Genomic DNA, 16,561 nt, shown 5'->3' on the forward strand with positions numbered 1-16,561 from the left:
ACATGCAGAGGCCACAGGGGAGGTAGCCTGGCCCTGCACCAAGAAAGAGACAGCAACACCAGGCCCCGGTGGGCACTGAGAACCTGGGAGCAGGGAGCCCAGAGTGAGACGGAAGTGTAGGAGAGGCAGGAGGCCTTCCTGGAGGAGGTGAGACCCACGCTGTCGTGAAGGGCAGCAGAAAAGTCAGGAGGAGGTCTTCCGGCATTGAGCCTCTAGAGGACAACTGTGCTTTTCTCAGTAAGGCACTAACGAAGGCCTCTTTCTGCCAGGGGCAGACCCTAGGATTCCAACTGTACCTTTTACATAATACTCCCAGAACTGCGTTCTGCTCTGACCCTGGCTGGTCAGGCCTCACCCTGTGTCTCCACCTGAATTGGCCCCATACGCCCACCCCACCCCCTGTTATGTCCTGACCACACTGCGGCCCAGACATACAGAGTCTGGGAGGGCCGTCGGGGGCCCCTGGGTCAGGAGACCCTGCAGAGGGATGTCCCAGAAGGTGCTGTTGCTCGTGGGTGAGCTGGCAGCGGGGACAGGGTGCTGGGGGCGGGGGTGCCCCACCTGCAGGGGTCCCAGGTACTCTGCACACACAGGTCCCGGGGTACCGGTCCGGCCACCGCACCCGTCCAGGGGCTCCACTGGCTGTCACAATCTTCTGTCCGGGAGCTGCGACCTACACCCAGGGAGCAAAGGCGGAGTCTGGGCCTGGCTCCCGGCCCAGGCTGCCAGCGTCCCGATGGGTCCCCTTGTGCGGGCCGGGCCGGCGGCTGAGCCCGGCTGGGCCTCATCGGCCCCGGCGGCCAGGTGAGTGGACGTGCCCCTGGACTGGGGGTGCCTGCTGCCCTCAAGTTGAGCTCACCGCTCCTGCGCTGACCACAGGCTGACCCCATGCCGGTCCTGGGGGGCTCACGGAAAGTCTTCCTGAATGAGGCCGGAGAAGTATGTCTCTTTAAAGACTTTGACTAAGAATCTGCTCTCTGAGGGCACCTTCCAAAGCCCCAACAAGGAATTAAGGTGTTTACCCCTATTTACAAAGGAAATGGGTCGGAAGTAAAAGAATTCCCTACGATTTATTCACACAACAAAAAAATTAATGAGCATTAGTAAATTCCTTTTTAGTGTAAGAAGAAAAAAAAAAAAAAAGAAGACACAAACAGTGATTTAATGAAAGATTTTGCTCTCAATGCTATTTTCCACCATAACAAAGGGGAGGCTCTTTATTATTCACCAAGCAGTTGGGCCAAGAGAGGGTTCTATAAACAGCCATTAGCATCTTAATTACACGATAATTCAAAAGACAGCTCCCCTGAAAAAAAACTTTGGCCCATAAATCTCTTGGTCTCAAAGTCCAAGAAGTGAAACAGACTCTTAAGAATGTGTTGCAGGCCCGGGCGGGAGAGAACATGTCCCCCTGGTGTGGGGCCATCTTCCCGGAAGGATGGCGGCCTGGTGGGACGCAGCCCAGGTCCGGGACGCTCACTCCTCCCGGCCAGAAACGTCAGCAGGCCGCAGCCGAGGCTCCGGGGCCAGAAGGGACACAGGCTCGTCGGCAAGGACAGGGCCTGGTGAGTGGGGGGCCCGCTGCTGGGTTTGCTCTCACAGTGTTGGAGCCAATCCTGGGATCAACCACTTAGTTGTCCTGGGGGGGATCGACCTCACTCAGAGTCGCTTCTTCCTGAAAGGAAATGTATTTGCACACTTGGAAAATAAATAAATAAAAGGCTCTCCCAGCGGACGAGTCTGACCTCGGAGGCTAGCAGTTGACCGATGTCCTTGGAGGCTGTTCCACCTCCCCGACCTCGGGCTCTGGGTGACTCGATCCTCAGGCAGGGACGTTCCGTGACGGCCTCTGGACAGCGCAGGGCTTGCGCCCCACATGGACAGCCAGGCGGGTGCTTGTTTCCTGGTAATTTCTGCAGAAACCCCGAGCTGGCTTCTAGTGGGGGACGGGCCAGCCCCTCCCCAAGCACGCGGGTAAAGAATAGGGCTCAGTCTCCCGTGGGAGAATCCAGTCGCTGTGGTCCTGCCAGAAGCAGGGGACCAGGGCTGGGCAGCAAGGGGACAGGCGTTCACTGCAGAGTGGCCGAGGCCTCACAGAGGTGCCCAGGGCTGTGGCATCGGAGTTTTCTTCAAGGAGAGTCTCGCAGAGAAGCTTAATGCTCAAAGCCAACAAGCGATGCCCCTGCAGACACGAGGGTATGAAGCTTAGGCTGTCAAATTCAGCTCTTCTCCCCTCGATGGAAGCCAAGGCCCTTGTCCTGAACCCCCAGGACCCCAAAACACAGGGTGAATCCTGGTAATATTCCCTCCTCTCAACTGTCCCAAGGAGGAACCACGACGGAGCAGAGGGCACCCCAAAGTCAGTGTCCAGATAAAAGGACACGTGGAGACTTTTACCTGAAGACCACCCCCCAGGGAAAGCCGCTGAAACGGCGGCTGCCCGGGACCTGGGGCCTGCATCTGGGGGTCGGGGCTCTCACTCCATCACGTCCAAAGGAAAAACCCCCACCAATCGGTCCCATGCGTAAGCGAGATCACACAGCATTTGTCTCTGCGTCTGACTTATGTCACTGAGGAGAACACCCCCAAGGTCCATCCGTGTTGTCACAAATGGACACTTTGCGTCTGTCTCCTGCTGGACACACGTATTGCACACACACCCCGTGTTCCCTATCCATGCATCCGTCGACGCACCTGCGGTCGCTCCCACGTCTGGGCCGTTGCGAGTGATGCCGAGGTGAACGTGGGGGGGGAGGGGCGGAGGTCTCCGAGACCCCGATTTCACTTCCGTTGGATACCTTCTCAGAGGCAGAACTTCCAGATCATACGCTAGACCTATTTTTCACTTTTTGAGGAGACCCCGCACTGACGCACCTGATCGTTGGTGGTCAGCGTTTTGTGACACGTGCTGGACATCAGTCATGTCTCGGAAAGCAGGAGAAGGCCCGGCTGGGAATACGATTTCATCTGCGAGGAGTCTGTCCCGCCCTGAACCGTCCGCCAGCCGGGATTTTCCTGGGGCCACCCTGACTCAGGCGCCCCCACAGCTGCTCTGCTGTGCAGACAGGACAACAGATGGGCAGCAGCGTGATTTAAAAATACTCCATGAGACAGATAAGGAAGAAACGCCCCACGCTGGGCAGAGCACGCGGAAGGGAAGCAGGGTCCAGCTGCCAGAGCTCCTGATGGCCCCCACGGCGGGGCCAGCCGGGGAACAAATCCAATCACACAGCATCACGTTGCAACCCTGGGTGTAAATGAATAGCCAGGAGTCCATACTAACATCGTTACACGATAGACTCAGTCGATAAAGGGACGAATCTCACAGGCAGAAACCTTCCGAATAATTCGTAGCCCCTTAACGTGGGCTGTGCAGAGTGGCTTCCTTCTGGGGAGAACGGCGTGGACGGGGACGTCACCGCGGAGAAGCTGGAGCACACAGGTCAGCCAGGCGGTCAAGGTCAACACCGAGAGTGACGCGTCGAGTTCACACGTGGGGCCCCTGGCAGGACGTGATGGGGGCAGGACGTGACAAAGTGTGCAAAGGGCCTCAGGAGAGGCCGGATGAACCAGGCTGTGCAGGTTCCGCGACAGGCCGGGCTCTGCCGTGCGGCCACACCTGCAAACGTACGTTGTCCCCCAAAACAGACCCAGTAAAAGAGGGAGGCCCGACTGCACGCTGGTTTGAAGTAATTCACCTCAAAAACAAAGGCATAACACATCACAAGTAAAACGAGGGAAGAAATAGGCAACGTTAACAGAGATGATGTGTCAATTTTAGGCCAAGTCGATTTCACAGCCAAGAGTTACCAGGAATAAATACGGTCGCTTTGTAAGGCTGGAAAGACCAATTCTTCAGGGGGCCAGGGCCATCGTAAACAGTCACGTCCTTCCAGAACCGCAGGACAAGCAGACAAATCAGCAGTGAGAGCCACAGACGGTGGCGACCCACGCCGAGGAAAGCCACAGGAGTGGACGGATCACGCGGGACATGGACGGCGTGGAAGCTGGGGACGGACCCGATGGAACAGGTTACAGGACGTGTCCCCATATGGTGCCTCACACTCCTCAGCACACGACACATTTACCACCACAAACCACGTTCCGGGCACAGCTCACGTCTCAGATTATGTTAAAGGGCTCAGCTTATGGGGCGCCTGGGTGGCGCAGTCGGTTGAGCCTCCGACTTCAGCCAGGTCACGATCTCGCGGTCCGGGAGTTCGAGCCCCGCGTCGGGCTCTGGGCTGATGGCTCAGAGCCTGGAGCCTGTTTCCGATTCTGTGTCTCCCTCTCTCTCTGCCCCTCCCCCGTTCATGCTCTGTCTCTCTCTGTCCCAAAAATAAATAAAAAAAACGTTAAAATGGTAAATGTATGTATATTTTACCACAATAAAACCTACATAAAAATATGCAAAGAAATTGCACATCCTTCATGAAATCAGTCAATACTACCTAACATTGGTAAATCAAGCAAAGGTGTAAGCATATTGTTCAAGTGAATCAGGAATCTACTGATGAGCTAAGAACAGAAACCAAGAGGGGCGCCTGGGTGGCGCAGTCGGTTAAGCGTCCGACTTCAGCCAGGTCACGATCTCGCGGTCCGTGAGTTCGAGCCCCGCGTCGGGCTCTGGGCTGATGGCTCAGAGCCTGGAGCTTGTTTCCGGTTCTGTGTCTCCCTCTCTCTCTGCCCCTCCCCCGTTCATGCTCTGTCTCTCTCTGTCCCAAAAATAAAAATAAACGTTGAAAAAAAAAAAAAAAAGGGCTCAGCTTAGACAAAGCATGGTTTTTGTCCACACGGAGTGACAATAGAAATCAGTCACGGGAGATCTCCAAATATCAGGGATCAGATAACGCGTTTCAAAGGAGCCCGTGGGTCAAAGAAGAAATTAAAAGGGAAATGAGAACATATTTTGGATTGAATCGAAACGAGACACCGCTGAAGGTGTCACGGAGGCGGGATGACAGGATTATCTCTGGACACAGACAAAGCTTTTAGAAAGGTTAGTATCTGATCTCTGATAAAGACCCCCAAAAGCTCGGCTTGGGAGAGCACATTTGTGGCAAACCTTCGGCTGATATCGTGCATCGTGGGAAAAGCACAGATGATGTTCCTTATCAATCAGAAATGAGGCGGTAATGCCTGTCCTCCCCACGCCCATTCGACACCGTATTGGCTGTTCTGGTCCAGGCAGTAAGACAAGAAGAAGAAATAAAAGTCATCCAGATGTAAAAGGAAGAAGTGAATTCTTCTTTATTCACAGATTTTAGGAAATTTGACGGAATCAACGAAGAAGTTACCAAATGTAACGGTCTCTGAGTTTTTCAAGGATGCCGGATATGAGATCAACATGAAAATCACATGGAATTCTGTACAGTGGGAACAAATGGTCAGAACTGAAATAAAAGTATTTAAAATAATACCTGGGAAATATTCCTTTGCACGTATATACACCACATCTTCTTTATCCATTCATCCATCCATGGCCATTTGGGCTCTTTCCATACTTTGGCTATTGTTGATAGGGCTGCTATAAACATGGGGGTGCATGTGTCCCTTCGAAACAGCACCCCTGTATCCTGTGGATAAATGCCTAGTAGTGCAATTGCTGGGTCGTAGGGAAGTTCTATTTTTAATTTTTTGAGGAACCTCCCTGCTGTTTTCCAGAGTGGCTGCACCAGCTTGCATTCCCACCAACAGTGCAAGAGGGTTCCCCTTTCTCCGCATCCTCGCCAACATCTGTTGTTGCCTGAGTTGTTAATGTTAGCCATCCTGACGGGTGTGAGGTGGTATCTCATTGTGGTTTTGATTTGTATTTCCCTGACGATGAGTGACGTGGAGCATTTTTTCATGTGCCGGTTGGCCATCTGGATGTCTTCTTTGGAAAAGTGTCTATTCATATCTTCTGCCCATTTCTTCACTGGATTGTTTGTTTTTTGGGCGTTGAGTTTGATAAGTTCTTTATAGATTTTGGATACTAACCCTTTATCTGATATGTTGTTTGCAAATATCTCCTCCCATTCCTCTTCCGTTGGTTGCCTTTTTTGGTACACACACACACACACACACACACACACACACACACTGGAATACTACACGGTGATGAACAAGAATGAAATCCTGCCATTTGCAACAATGTGGATGGAACTGGAAAGTATTATGCTAAGTAAAAAAAAGTCAGAAAAATACAGATATCGTGTGTTTTCACTCATATGTGGAATGTGAGAAACTTAACAGAAGACCATGGGAGAAGGAAGGAAAAATAAATTACAAACAGAGAGGGAGGGAGGCCAACCATAAGAGACTCTCAAAACAGATGACCTGAGGGTTGATGGGAGGGGACGGGGGGAGACGGAGGATGGGCGTTGAGCAGAGCACCTGTTGGGATGAGCACTGGGTGTTGCATGTAAGCGAGGAATCGCGGGAATCTACTCCCGAAGCCAAGAGCACACCGTCTACACTCTATGTGAGCTAACTCGACAATAAATTGTCTAAAAAAAATTTAAAGATAAAATAACACCGCAAATTCCATTTCAAATCGTACCAAAAATGTGATAAATCTGGCAAAAGATGAGGAAGAAACCTACATGGGAAACTGCGAAATATCGCTGCGAGAAATTAAACGAGACCAAAAGAGAGAGGCACACAGAGCTGGGGAGTCAGGAGACACGATGCTGTTCAGATGCTACTCATCTCTAGTTGATTCCTATGTGGCATGAAATCCCAGCTGAAAACCCAGCAGTCTTTTCCACAGAGATTGACAGACGGATTCAAAAATTCCGATGGGAGTGCAAATGATTTAGAAACGTCAAGACATTTTTAATGTTTAAACTTTTGAAAACGTTTTTAAGTTTATTTATTTTGGGAGACACAGAAACAGCCTAAGTGGGGCAGAGGCAGAGAGAGAGAGAGACAGAGAATCCCAAGCAGGTTCCATACTGTCAGCACAGAGCCCGATACAGAGCTTGAACTCATGAAACCATGAGATCATGACCCGAGCTGAAACCAAGAGTCGGACGCTTCACCGACTGAGCCACTCAGGCGCCCGAAAGAAAAAAAAAAAACACACAACAGGGGGCGCCTGGGTGGCTCAGTCGGTGAAGCGTCCGACTCTTGGTTTCAGCTCGGGTCATGATCTCATGGTTTGCGGGATGGACCCTGTGTCGGGCTCTGCACTGACCGTGGAGCCTGCTTGGGAATCTCTCTCGCTCTCTCTCTTCCCCTCCTCTACTCATGCTCTCTCTCTCTCAAAATAAATAAATAAGCTTAAAAAACATAGAGGACAAACACGATCCGATTTCGTGACTCTATGCAGCTACAGTGATCAAGACAGTGTGGATGAAGGTAGATAACAGATCAGTGACGCAGAACAGAGAGTCTGGGACAGACGCACGCAAACACCGTTGGCTGATTTTGGACAAACGTGCAGAGAGCATTCGGTGGAGAAAGGATGACCCTTCACACAAATGGTCCCGGAACAATCGAATCTCCACATTCATAAAAACTAAATACGCATCTATAACTCACACCGTGTGCCAAAACTACCTCAAATCACACATTGAAATGTAAATCCTAACCCTATAAAGCTTCTGGAAGAAAACATACCCGGAAAATGTATGATTTGGGGCCCGGTGACGATTTCTTAAATACGACACCCAGAAGCTGTAACTCACAGGACACATGGATGAACTGGGCGTCATCAAAAATTAAACACTCCTGCCCTTCCAGTGACCTTTTTGCAAGAAAGAAATGGCATGACCTGGGAGAGAATATTTGCAAATTACACATCTGATAAAAAACCCACAAACTTCTATCTGTAATATGTAAAGAACCCTCGAATATCAGGATACACAATAATCCCTCCCCCTCCCACCAAACTGGGAGCACCTCATCATAGAAGTATCTAACTCGCACACATGCAAGGACGCACAGGAACTGATTCTCATCATTAGTCATCAGGGAAATGCAAGTTAAAACCTCACGAGACGCGACTTCGCGCCCCTTTGGGTGACGGTAATGAAACAGGCACCACACCAAGGCGTGGCGAGAACACACAGCCAGCTGAGCTCTCGTAGCTGCTGGACAGACGTAAAATGGTAAAATCACGCTGGAGACTTTGACCCTTTCCCGGGAAATGAGGTATGATCCAGACAGGCTACTCCTTGAGATTCACGCACAAACGAAAGCAGGAGCCCAGAGGCAAACACACGTGGGAATGTTCGCAGCAGCTTCCTTTCTGCTGGTCCGAACCATAAACGACCCAGACGCGCATCAACAGGTGAATTCAGGAACAAAGTAGCATCCATGTGGCAGAACCCTGCTCAGCAGGGAGAAGAAACCAGCAGTCCACGGCTACATACAGCAACACGGACGAATCTCAAAATAATTTTACTGGGTGAAACGAGCCAGGAAAAAAAGGAGGCTCTACTGTCTGGTTCCATTTTTACAGACTTCTAGGAAATGCAAATTAATGTATACTGACAGAAATCAGAGGTTGCCTGGGGATGGTGGGGGCAGGGAGGTGTGGGATGCAAGGATGACAGAGGGCCAATGAAAACCTTTGGGGATGACAGGTATGGACATGTTCACTACCTCTACTGCGGTGATGTTTTCAGGGGCATACACATATGCCAAAACATCAAATTTCCCACTTTAAATATGTACGGTCAATTATACACCAATTATGTCTCCCGTGTTGGTTCACTTTACGTATCAACTTGGCTGGGCCATGGAAGCCAGGTGTTTGTTCAGCCATCAGCCCAGGTACTGCTGTGGTACTTCTTAGACGTGATCAACATGGGAATCAGCAGGCTTTTGAGTAAAGCTGATTGCCCTCCAGAATGTGGGTGGGCCTCGTCCAATCAGGTGAAGGCCTTGAAAGAAAGACTGAGGTCCCAGAGGAGGAATGAATCCTGCCTCCAGAGCTCAGACAGCAACTCCCTCCTGAGTCTCGAGCCTGCTGGCCTGCCTGGCGAATTCTGGAACTGCCAGCCCCCACAATCACATGAGCTAATTACTTAAAATACTGGTCTCTCTCCTTCTGTGTCTCTGTCTTAGGGGTTCTGTTTCTCTGGAGATCCCTGGCTAATACACCTCCGTAAAGCTGTCAAAAAATAACAAAGGATACGGAAGATGAGACCTTCACCCACCGCCCACTGACAACGAGGTTAAATCCACAAAAGGAAACCCTGGTTCGTGATCCCTTCTACCAAGACAAACGGAGGGAAATGACTTGTCCCACGCACAAGAGGTTGTTGACAGCTGTTGTTGTCTTATGTATACCTTTCCGTGCTTTCCAAATGTCCAAAAAAATTGAAAGGGAGTTTTTCCAAAAAATTAAAAGAGTTCTGAATAATCAATGATCCAAAGGCAAGCCCGCAAGGAGGAAACCTGGCAGAGGGTGTAAGCAGGTGATTGACAAAAGATGTGAACGTGACGTACCTGCGAAAGTCGTAAACGCTCGTTACATCAAACAACCGCAAACGGAAATGACAGTCACAAGTGTTTGTCACCTGAGCAGTAGTCCGGGACACTCACATTGGGGTAATAACCAGGCCAGTAGGGGTACCCCATAACAGGTGCTCCCAGGCACCCTTGGGGGGAATGCAAAATAACATACCATTTTCTGGAAATTTATTTGGCAAATAAATAGCAAGGCCTTAAAACTGTATCCTTATTTTTTTTAACTTGTTTTTTTTTTTTTTTTGAGAGAGAGGGTGTGAGTGTGTGAGTAGAGGTGGGACAGAGAGAAAGAGAGAGAGAGAGAGAGAGAGGGAGCAAGAATCCCAAGCAGGCTCTGCACTGTCATCGCGAAGCCTGACACAGGGCTTGAACCCACAAACCGTGAGATCATGACCTGAGCCAAAACCAAGAGTCGGAGGCTTAACTGACTGAGCCCTCCGGGCACCCCCAATTGTGTCCTCATTTTGACCCAAGAATCCTGGTTCTGCAGTTGGTTTTCCTACCAATAACCACAGGAAATGACTTAAGGACAAGAGTGCTCATTGCTGAAATGTTTAAAAGAGTCAAACACTAGAAATAGTCTACATGTCCCCCCAAAATATTGATGAAATAAACGGTGGTATTTATACATGACAGGATTTCTGAGACCGTGAAAACACTGTTCCAGAAGAAGATATAACACCGAGACATAATGTCCGCTATGTCCTAAAGGAGACAGTTTACAACAGACCTACAGAGCGGATGCACAAAAAGAAGAAAAAATGAATTAGGGGCGCCTGGGTGGCTCAGTCCGTTGAGCGTCCGACTTCGGCTCAGGTCGTGATCTCACAGTCCATGAGTTTGAGCTCCGCGTCGGGCTCTATGCTCGCAGCTCGGAGCCTGGAGCCCGCTTCGGATTCTGCGTCTCCCTCTCTCTCTGCCCCTCCCCCACTTGTGCTCCCTCTCTTTTTCTCTCTCTCAAAAATAAATACATATTAAGCAAAAAAGAAAGAAAAATAAGTAAAGGTTACTAATGAAATGCTCTACGTGGTTAACTCTGAGGGGCAGAATGAAGGAACATTTTCTGTTTCTCTTCTGTCCGTGTTACAAAACTGTCTTAAATGAACACAATTCAGGACGGAGGGGCAGGGGAGCAGGGGCCGTACCGTCGGGAACCGCCAGCCTCACCCTCAGCCCCCCTCATCTGCTGAAGGTGCTGGAGCGGGCCCTCCGCCCCCTCCAGCCACAGCACACCCGCCTAAGTACAGGTGTCCAGTGATCCGTCTCTCCAGGCAATGAGCTCGGGACGGTGCCTGGAACATACTACGGAACAGAAAATAATACCATTATTGACATGGAGATGGTGAAATGGATAATTACTCGTCAAATAACAGGTTGATTCCACCCACCGGCTGCGTGAAGGACACGGTTTCCAGCGCTGAGATTTCAGCCAGGGGCCTGGGTCCTCGCGGGGCTTGCGTTCGCCGTCCGCACCCGCTGATCTTCTGCCCTTTCGCGCATCCCGCCGCGCTGCAGCCTGAACGCTGAGCAAGAAGTGGCTGGCCTCCCTGACCCTGCTGTGCATCCCCTCACCCGGCCAGTACCTGTCTCGGCAGGTATCGCTGCCACTTCCCAGCATTTCTAGCCGGAAGCAGAGTCACGTGACACATCTCTGCCATGGCCCCATGGCCCCCAGCCCTCGGTTCTCCACCTCCCATAGAGCGCCTGAAGCCCCTGGTGTCTGTCCCTCTGCGCTCACGGCTGCCCCCGAGGGAAGCGGCCAGCCTGTCTCTTACCTGGCCTTCTACACTTGCTGCCACCTGCTGTCCTGCCCCCGTCCCACCCAGCACTTGCAGTGTCTGAAAAATGCACCCTGGACCCTCAAAGGGGAACCTGCAACTGTTTCCAGAAGGAGGAACCGGCCAGGCACACTACAGTCCACCCCTTTAGCAGCCTACCATGCACAGACCACACATATCCTTCGCAGAACAGCGCCTGCCTTCCCATAAAACACACTTGGCTCCCCGTTGCCCTGGCGGAGACATCCCCACATCCCACCCAGTTCAGCATCCAGCCGGGAGCCTCTCGGTCAGTCTGGCAGCCCACGACTCAAGTGAGAAATGCAGCGCGCTCAGCACGGAGGGCCGGAGAACAGAACCACCGCCAGCCTCCCGCCAGAAAACGGCGCCTGCCGATCCTGTAGAGCAGACGCTCAGATTCTCTGCCCACACGTGGAACGAGTGCCACGGCCAGCCACTCTCGTGGGCCACGTCTTGTGCAGGGGCAGCGCTCCACTCCTGGGGCTCTCTCGGCCGCCTGGGCGGGCCGGGAGGCAGGCGGCGCCCTCCGTGGGCCGGGGCTCTGGGCCTGGGGTGGGGTGAGACGCAGGCCGTGCCCCCGGGGCCGCACAAGCACGTGCCTCGTTGGCTAGGCGCGGAGGGCAGGCGGGGCGTGATTCCCCAGCGTGCTTACGGGGCTTCAGAGTTTAACGTCCTGTCCCTTCTGGCCAGTCCCCCAAACCAGCCAATCAACAGCTGCTGTCACCCGGCAGCGCGCTTGGCGGCCCAGGTCTGCGCGGTTTCCTAGCAACAGGACTCCGCTCCTCCCTCATTCTCAGTTTCCATCTCGGTCTCCCACCAGTCCCCCAGGGGCCACCAGCATCTGCCCTTGCTTCGGGCTGGATGCTGGCTGCATCTCGAACTTAATCGCCCTGCCCTTGTCACTGGTCAAGCGACCCCGCCACCGTCACTGCTCAGCCGTCCCTGTCATCCCCCCTCCTCAGCCCTTTCCAGCCTCACTGGGTTTCGGGCCCTCTACCACCGGGATTCCAAGGGCTCAGCTCTCTTTCCTCTTCCTGGTAGGGATTTGTAGCACCCAGCACGGACTTAGTCGATACACTCCGGATTCAGCACCCAGCAAAGACTTAGTCGATACACTCCAGATTCATGAAGCTTTCCTTTCAGACAAAGATTCCTTGCTCGACTGGACTTCCATCAGGCTCCCAAGCCCTCTCCGGGGCCCACCCATGTACTTCCTGTACAATCAGTGTAACAAGAAGCCCCCTCAGTCAGTGTGACCGGAGCCCCCCTCACCTCGACGTTTCCTCTCAGTAACGTTCCTCCCACTGCCCCTCCTGCTCCCTGCCTGGGAACCCCCACTGGCCCACGCCGTACCCCGGGTTGAGCCCAGCCCCTCCCTAGTGCACAACCCCATCCCGCGCTCATCGCGAGGGCCCTGAACCAGATCTGCGTCGCCATATTCAGCAAGCGTCTTTGAATACTTTTTCCTTATACATGTCAACCCCCTCGCGTTGTAGCCACAGAAGTCTTGTGGCGTGAGCTCCAAGAGAAAGCAGATTGTGCCAAACTCACCGTACCCCTGTCTCTGGTTGGGGCTCCCCCACTGCCCAATGTCACCGGGTTCCCCTGACCTTTGGTGTGACGGCTCTAATTTATCCTCCCACATTCAACGCAGACCACATCTCCCCTGGAACAGTGCTTGTCCAGCAAAGAAAATTACAGTAAACACAAGCGTTGGTGGACAACCAGTGTTTTAAGGAATGAATTAGGACAGAATGGAAAACAGCACAGAGTATTGAGAGTGTGGGTATCGGTTTGTGAAGCTGTCATTTCACGTGTGTGTTTGTGTGTGCTCTTTCTAAGGATGGCACTAACCATGTTTGAAAACCGCTCTGCTGGAAGCTTCCCTGGCATACCCTCCCAGCGCCCCACACCTGGTCTGGGGCCAAGTGCTCTTCCCCTGCCGGATTAGCCCCTCCCAACACGGCTCGGCCACACTGCGCTCTGATTGCCAGTTTCCTCATCCATTTCCCAAACCGGGCACACGTTTCCAGGGAACAGAAAGCGTGTGTCTTGTTTAATTCCTCCCCTGCAGCAGTGACATCTAGAAGGTGCCCAACGAATGGCTGCTGGATGAGGGAATGTCCGGAACATAACAGGAGTTCAGAATGGACAGGACGAAATGGAACGTGTCACATTTGAAAAAGTCACTTCCTTCTGAACAGGATGAAAGGCTGCCATCAAAGGGGGGAACTTAAGAGCTAGAGATCCTGGCATCCCCTGGGAGCTGCAGGGACAGCGAGGGAGCCCCTCCAGGGGCCAGAGGGCGGACACCAGCCCAGCACATTCCAGACGGGTCCTGCCCCCCACCAACCCCAGGTTCTCAGGGGCCCAGGGTCTGTGGTGCCTGCATGCCAGCAGAGGGAATCAGGAAGCGTGTCAGGAGGACACGGAGGAGGGAAGTCAGACTGTTTTAATTAAGCAGGAACAGAAAAATTTATGAAGAAAATCCTCCCGGACACACTCACATTACAGCAGGAATACTGTTGGAGCTGGAGAGGCGTCCTCACCGGGCCACCACGGGCCCTCAGCCCTCATCACAGCCTCCACGGTCTGCTTAGAGGCCCGGTGGGCGGGGATTCGAGGTGACGGGTGATGCCGGAGACGTCTTTGCATCGGGCCCTCTAGTGACCCCTGGGAAAGGGTATTCAGTTCCAGCAAGGCCTCATGGGGTCCTCGGAGGCCCCTGCTCGTGCAGGATCAGAAGGTGCTCTGATGAGGAAGGATGGGCTCCCATTAGCACCTCCGCTGACCCGCAGGAAGGCAGTGAGGGGACTGGGCACTGTGGCTGGGTACCGCGGGGGCTCACCTGGTACCACGGGGCTGCCTGGCGAGCATCTGGTCTTGGGAGCTCGTCTTGCTGAGGGGACCCAAGAGAGGAGTGGGGCTGGGGAAGCTGACCTCAAAGGATATACGGGATCCACTTCCCTCTGAATCAGTTCTACTGATGATCTTTAACTATGCAAATCCAATGAATTACAGTCATTGTTACCTGCTCAGAAAGTCCACCCAGAGGAGATCAGCACCCGGACTTTGGAGACAGAAGACTGGGGCCTTGCCAGGTGAGGGGCAAGGAGACAGCGTTTCAGGGCCAGGGCAGTGGGCACAGGTGGAGGCGCCGGGCAGGGGACAAGGAGACTGCTTCTAGGGACGTGTGTCTCCGCCTGGCAGCGCTGGAGCTCGGGGGAGGGAGAGCCCTCGGGGGTGCTGACCTCAGCGGACTCTGGGCGGGTCTGAGGCCGTGTGTGCTCTTTTGTGGGTTCAGGGACACCGGCGCACAACCCAGAACAGGGGTGAGAGCCGCATCTGGGGAAGGGCCCAAAGCACCCTGTACTTACGGTAAACTCTGGGCCCCGGCGTCGCGAGCCTCTGCGGGAACTCTGCGGGAAGGAGTAGGGGCGCCCGGGGCCCGCAGCCCAAGTCCACAAACTTCGCGCCGGCCAGGTCTGTCCTCCCCGCTTGGTGCCCAGGCAGCGGGCGCGCCGGGCCGTCTCTGTCGCCATCCAGAGGCGCGGCTTGGGCGCGGCGTCCCCTCTGCCCGCCTCCCCCGCCAGTCCCGGGGCCCCGCGCCGGGACCCGGCGGCGTCGGGCGCGCGCCCCGCGCGCCCCTCCTATCGGTGGCCGCGCGCGCCGAGCCCGGGCGCGCAGCGACGCCCAGAGCCGCGGGGCCGACGTCCCTGGGCTCGGCGCGCGCGGGCGCGGAAGCGGGCGCGGGCGCGGGCGCGGGCTCGGCGGGCGCGGGCTCGGCGGGCGCGGGCACGGGCGAGGCGCGGGGCGGGCCGGCGCAGGGCGCAGTGGGCCGGAGCCCGGGCGCGGCGGCGGCGGCGGCGGCGGCGGCGGCGGCGGCGGCGGAGGATGGCGCGCGCGGGGCCCGCACGTGGAGGCCGGCGCGGGGGCGCGGGCAGGGCCGGCTGCTGAGACGCGCTGCTGCCCCCCGCGCGGGCGCCGCGGCTTCAATGGCGCCATCGCCCAGGACCGGCAGCCGGCAAGATGCGACCGCCCTGCCCAGCATGTCCTCAACTTTTTGGGCGTTCATGATCCTGGCCAGCCTGCTCATCGCCTACTGCAGTGAGTACCGCGCGGCCCGGGCCCCCGCAGGGCCCCCCACCCCCCACCCCACCCGCGGCCCCCGGGCCCCCGGGCCGGGTCCCGGCCCCGGCCCCGGCGGCCGCCAGGAGTCGGTGCGGAGTTGCCCGCTCGCGGCGCGCCGTCCCCGGGTCCCGCCGCTTCCCGCTGGGCCGGGACGGAGAGGGGCCGCCCGGGCTCCCCGCGCTCCGGCACTTCGGAAGCGGGCGCCGCCGCCGCCGCCGCCGCCGCCGCCGCCGCCGCCGCCGAGCCTCCCGCCCCGACTCCGGGGCAGGGCCCGGGCGCCAGGCCCCGGGTGGCGCGGCGATGCCCGCGGCCGCCCGGGGTGTGCCGCCGCCGCCGCTCCCGGCCCAGGCCGGCGGGCCGAGCCGAGCAGCGCGCTCCGGAGGCGGCGGCGGGTCCGGGGCGGGCGGGCCCAGCGCTTTCCGCTGGCGACGCTCCCGCCGGGGACCGGGGGCGACGCGGCGGCCGAGCCGGGAACGGGGTGCCCCCGGCGGGAGCGGGGCTCGGGCTCGGACGCGTGGCCGGAGCCTCCGTGTGCCTGGGAAGCACACTCGCCAGGCGCTTTCCCCCCCAAAAAAAGAGAAGTGAGGGGTGGGGTACGTGGAGAGGGCTCGCCGCCGCCGCCGCGGGCATATCTGGAGTCGTGTCCGGGGACCCGAGCCGGTGACCCAGCCGGCTGGCCTGGCGCGGGGCCGCGAGGTTCGGGGCTGGGGCTGGGGACGGGCTCGGGGGGCGCCCGGGGGTGGGGGAGTGGGGGTGGCCGGAGTCCCGGGCGCAACCTCGGGCTGCGGTGGGGGTGGGTGGTCAGTGCTCCGGGCACAGGCTCGCAGCCCGCCAGGGTGGCCGGGAGTGGCCGGCGTCCTGGGCACGGGCTCGGGGTGCCGGGATGGCGCGGGCCGGTCGGTTCCCCGGCCGGCCGCCTGGCACAGGCTCCCGGTCCCTTCCCCTCGTAGCGGGAGGAAAGGACGGGTGCTAAGGAACACCTGTCATGGAGAGCTGCCATGGGCGCGGGAGGTGATGGAAAAATATGGATTCTTAAAAAAAAAAAAAAAAAAAAAAAAAAGAGGCCAGCGCCGAGCCTGGCTCCCGCGCCACCACCTCGAAGTGCCGGCCTCCCCGCTCGCGGTCCGAGCCTCCCGCTGTCTCCGGAACGAGCCCGCGGCGGACCACGGGGA

At 56.0% G+C, this 16,561-nt stretch overlaps 1 protein-coding gene and 1 long non-coding RNA gene across 3 annotated transcripts in view; one reads left to right on the plus strand and one right to left on the minus strand.

Moving 5' to 3' along the window:
• Window positions 1–10,473: 10,473 nt before the first annotated feature.
• Window positions 10,474–14,853, minus strand: LOC123591486. Of its 2 annotated transcripts, XR_006709375.1 has the most exons (4): window positions 14,636–14,853; window positions 14,107–14,255; window positions 10,848–14,009; window positions 10,474–10,761 (listed from the first exon to the last, which is right to left on the minus strand). It is a non-coding gene; the product is annotated as an uncharacterized LOC123591486 (long non-coding RNA). The 2 variants fall into 2 exon arrangements; XR_006709374.1 differs by lacking the exon at window positions 14,107–14,255.
• Window positions 14,854–15,085: 232 nt separating this feature from the next.
• Window positions 15,086–16,561, plus strand: part of TAFA5 (TAFA chemokine like family member 5) — a 196,519-nt gene continuing 195,043 nt past the window's right edge. Inside the window, exon 1 of the mRNA XM_045465851.1 lies at window positions 15,086–15,365. Within this exon, the coding sequence (XP_045321807.1) occupies window positions 15,254–15,365 (112 nt within the window). The 5' untranslated portion in view covers window positions 15,086–15,253. The remainder of the gene's footprint in view (window positions 15,366–16,561) is intronic.

The sequence above is a fragment of the Leopardus geoffroyi genome, chromosome B4 (assembly GCF_018350155.1).
Source record: "Leopardus geoffroyi isolate Oge1 chromosome B4, O.geoffroyi_Oge1_pat1.0, whole genome shotgun sequence".
NCBI lineage: Eukaryota > Metazoa > Chordata > Mammalia > Carnivora > Felidae > Leopardus > Leopardus geoffroyi.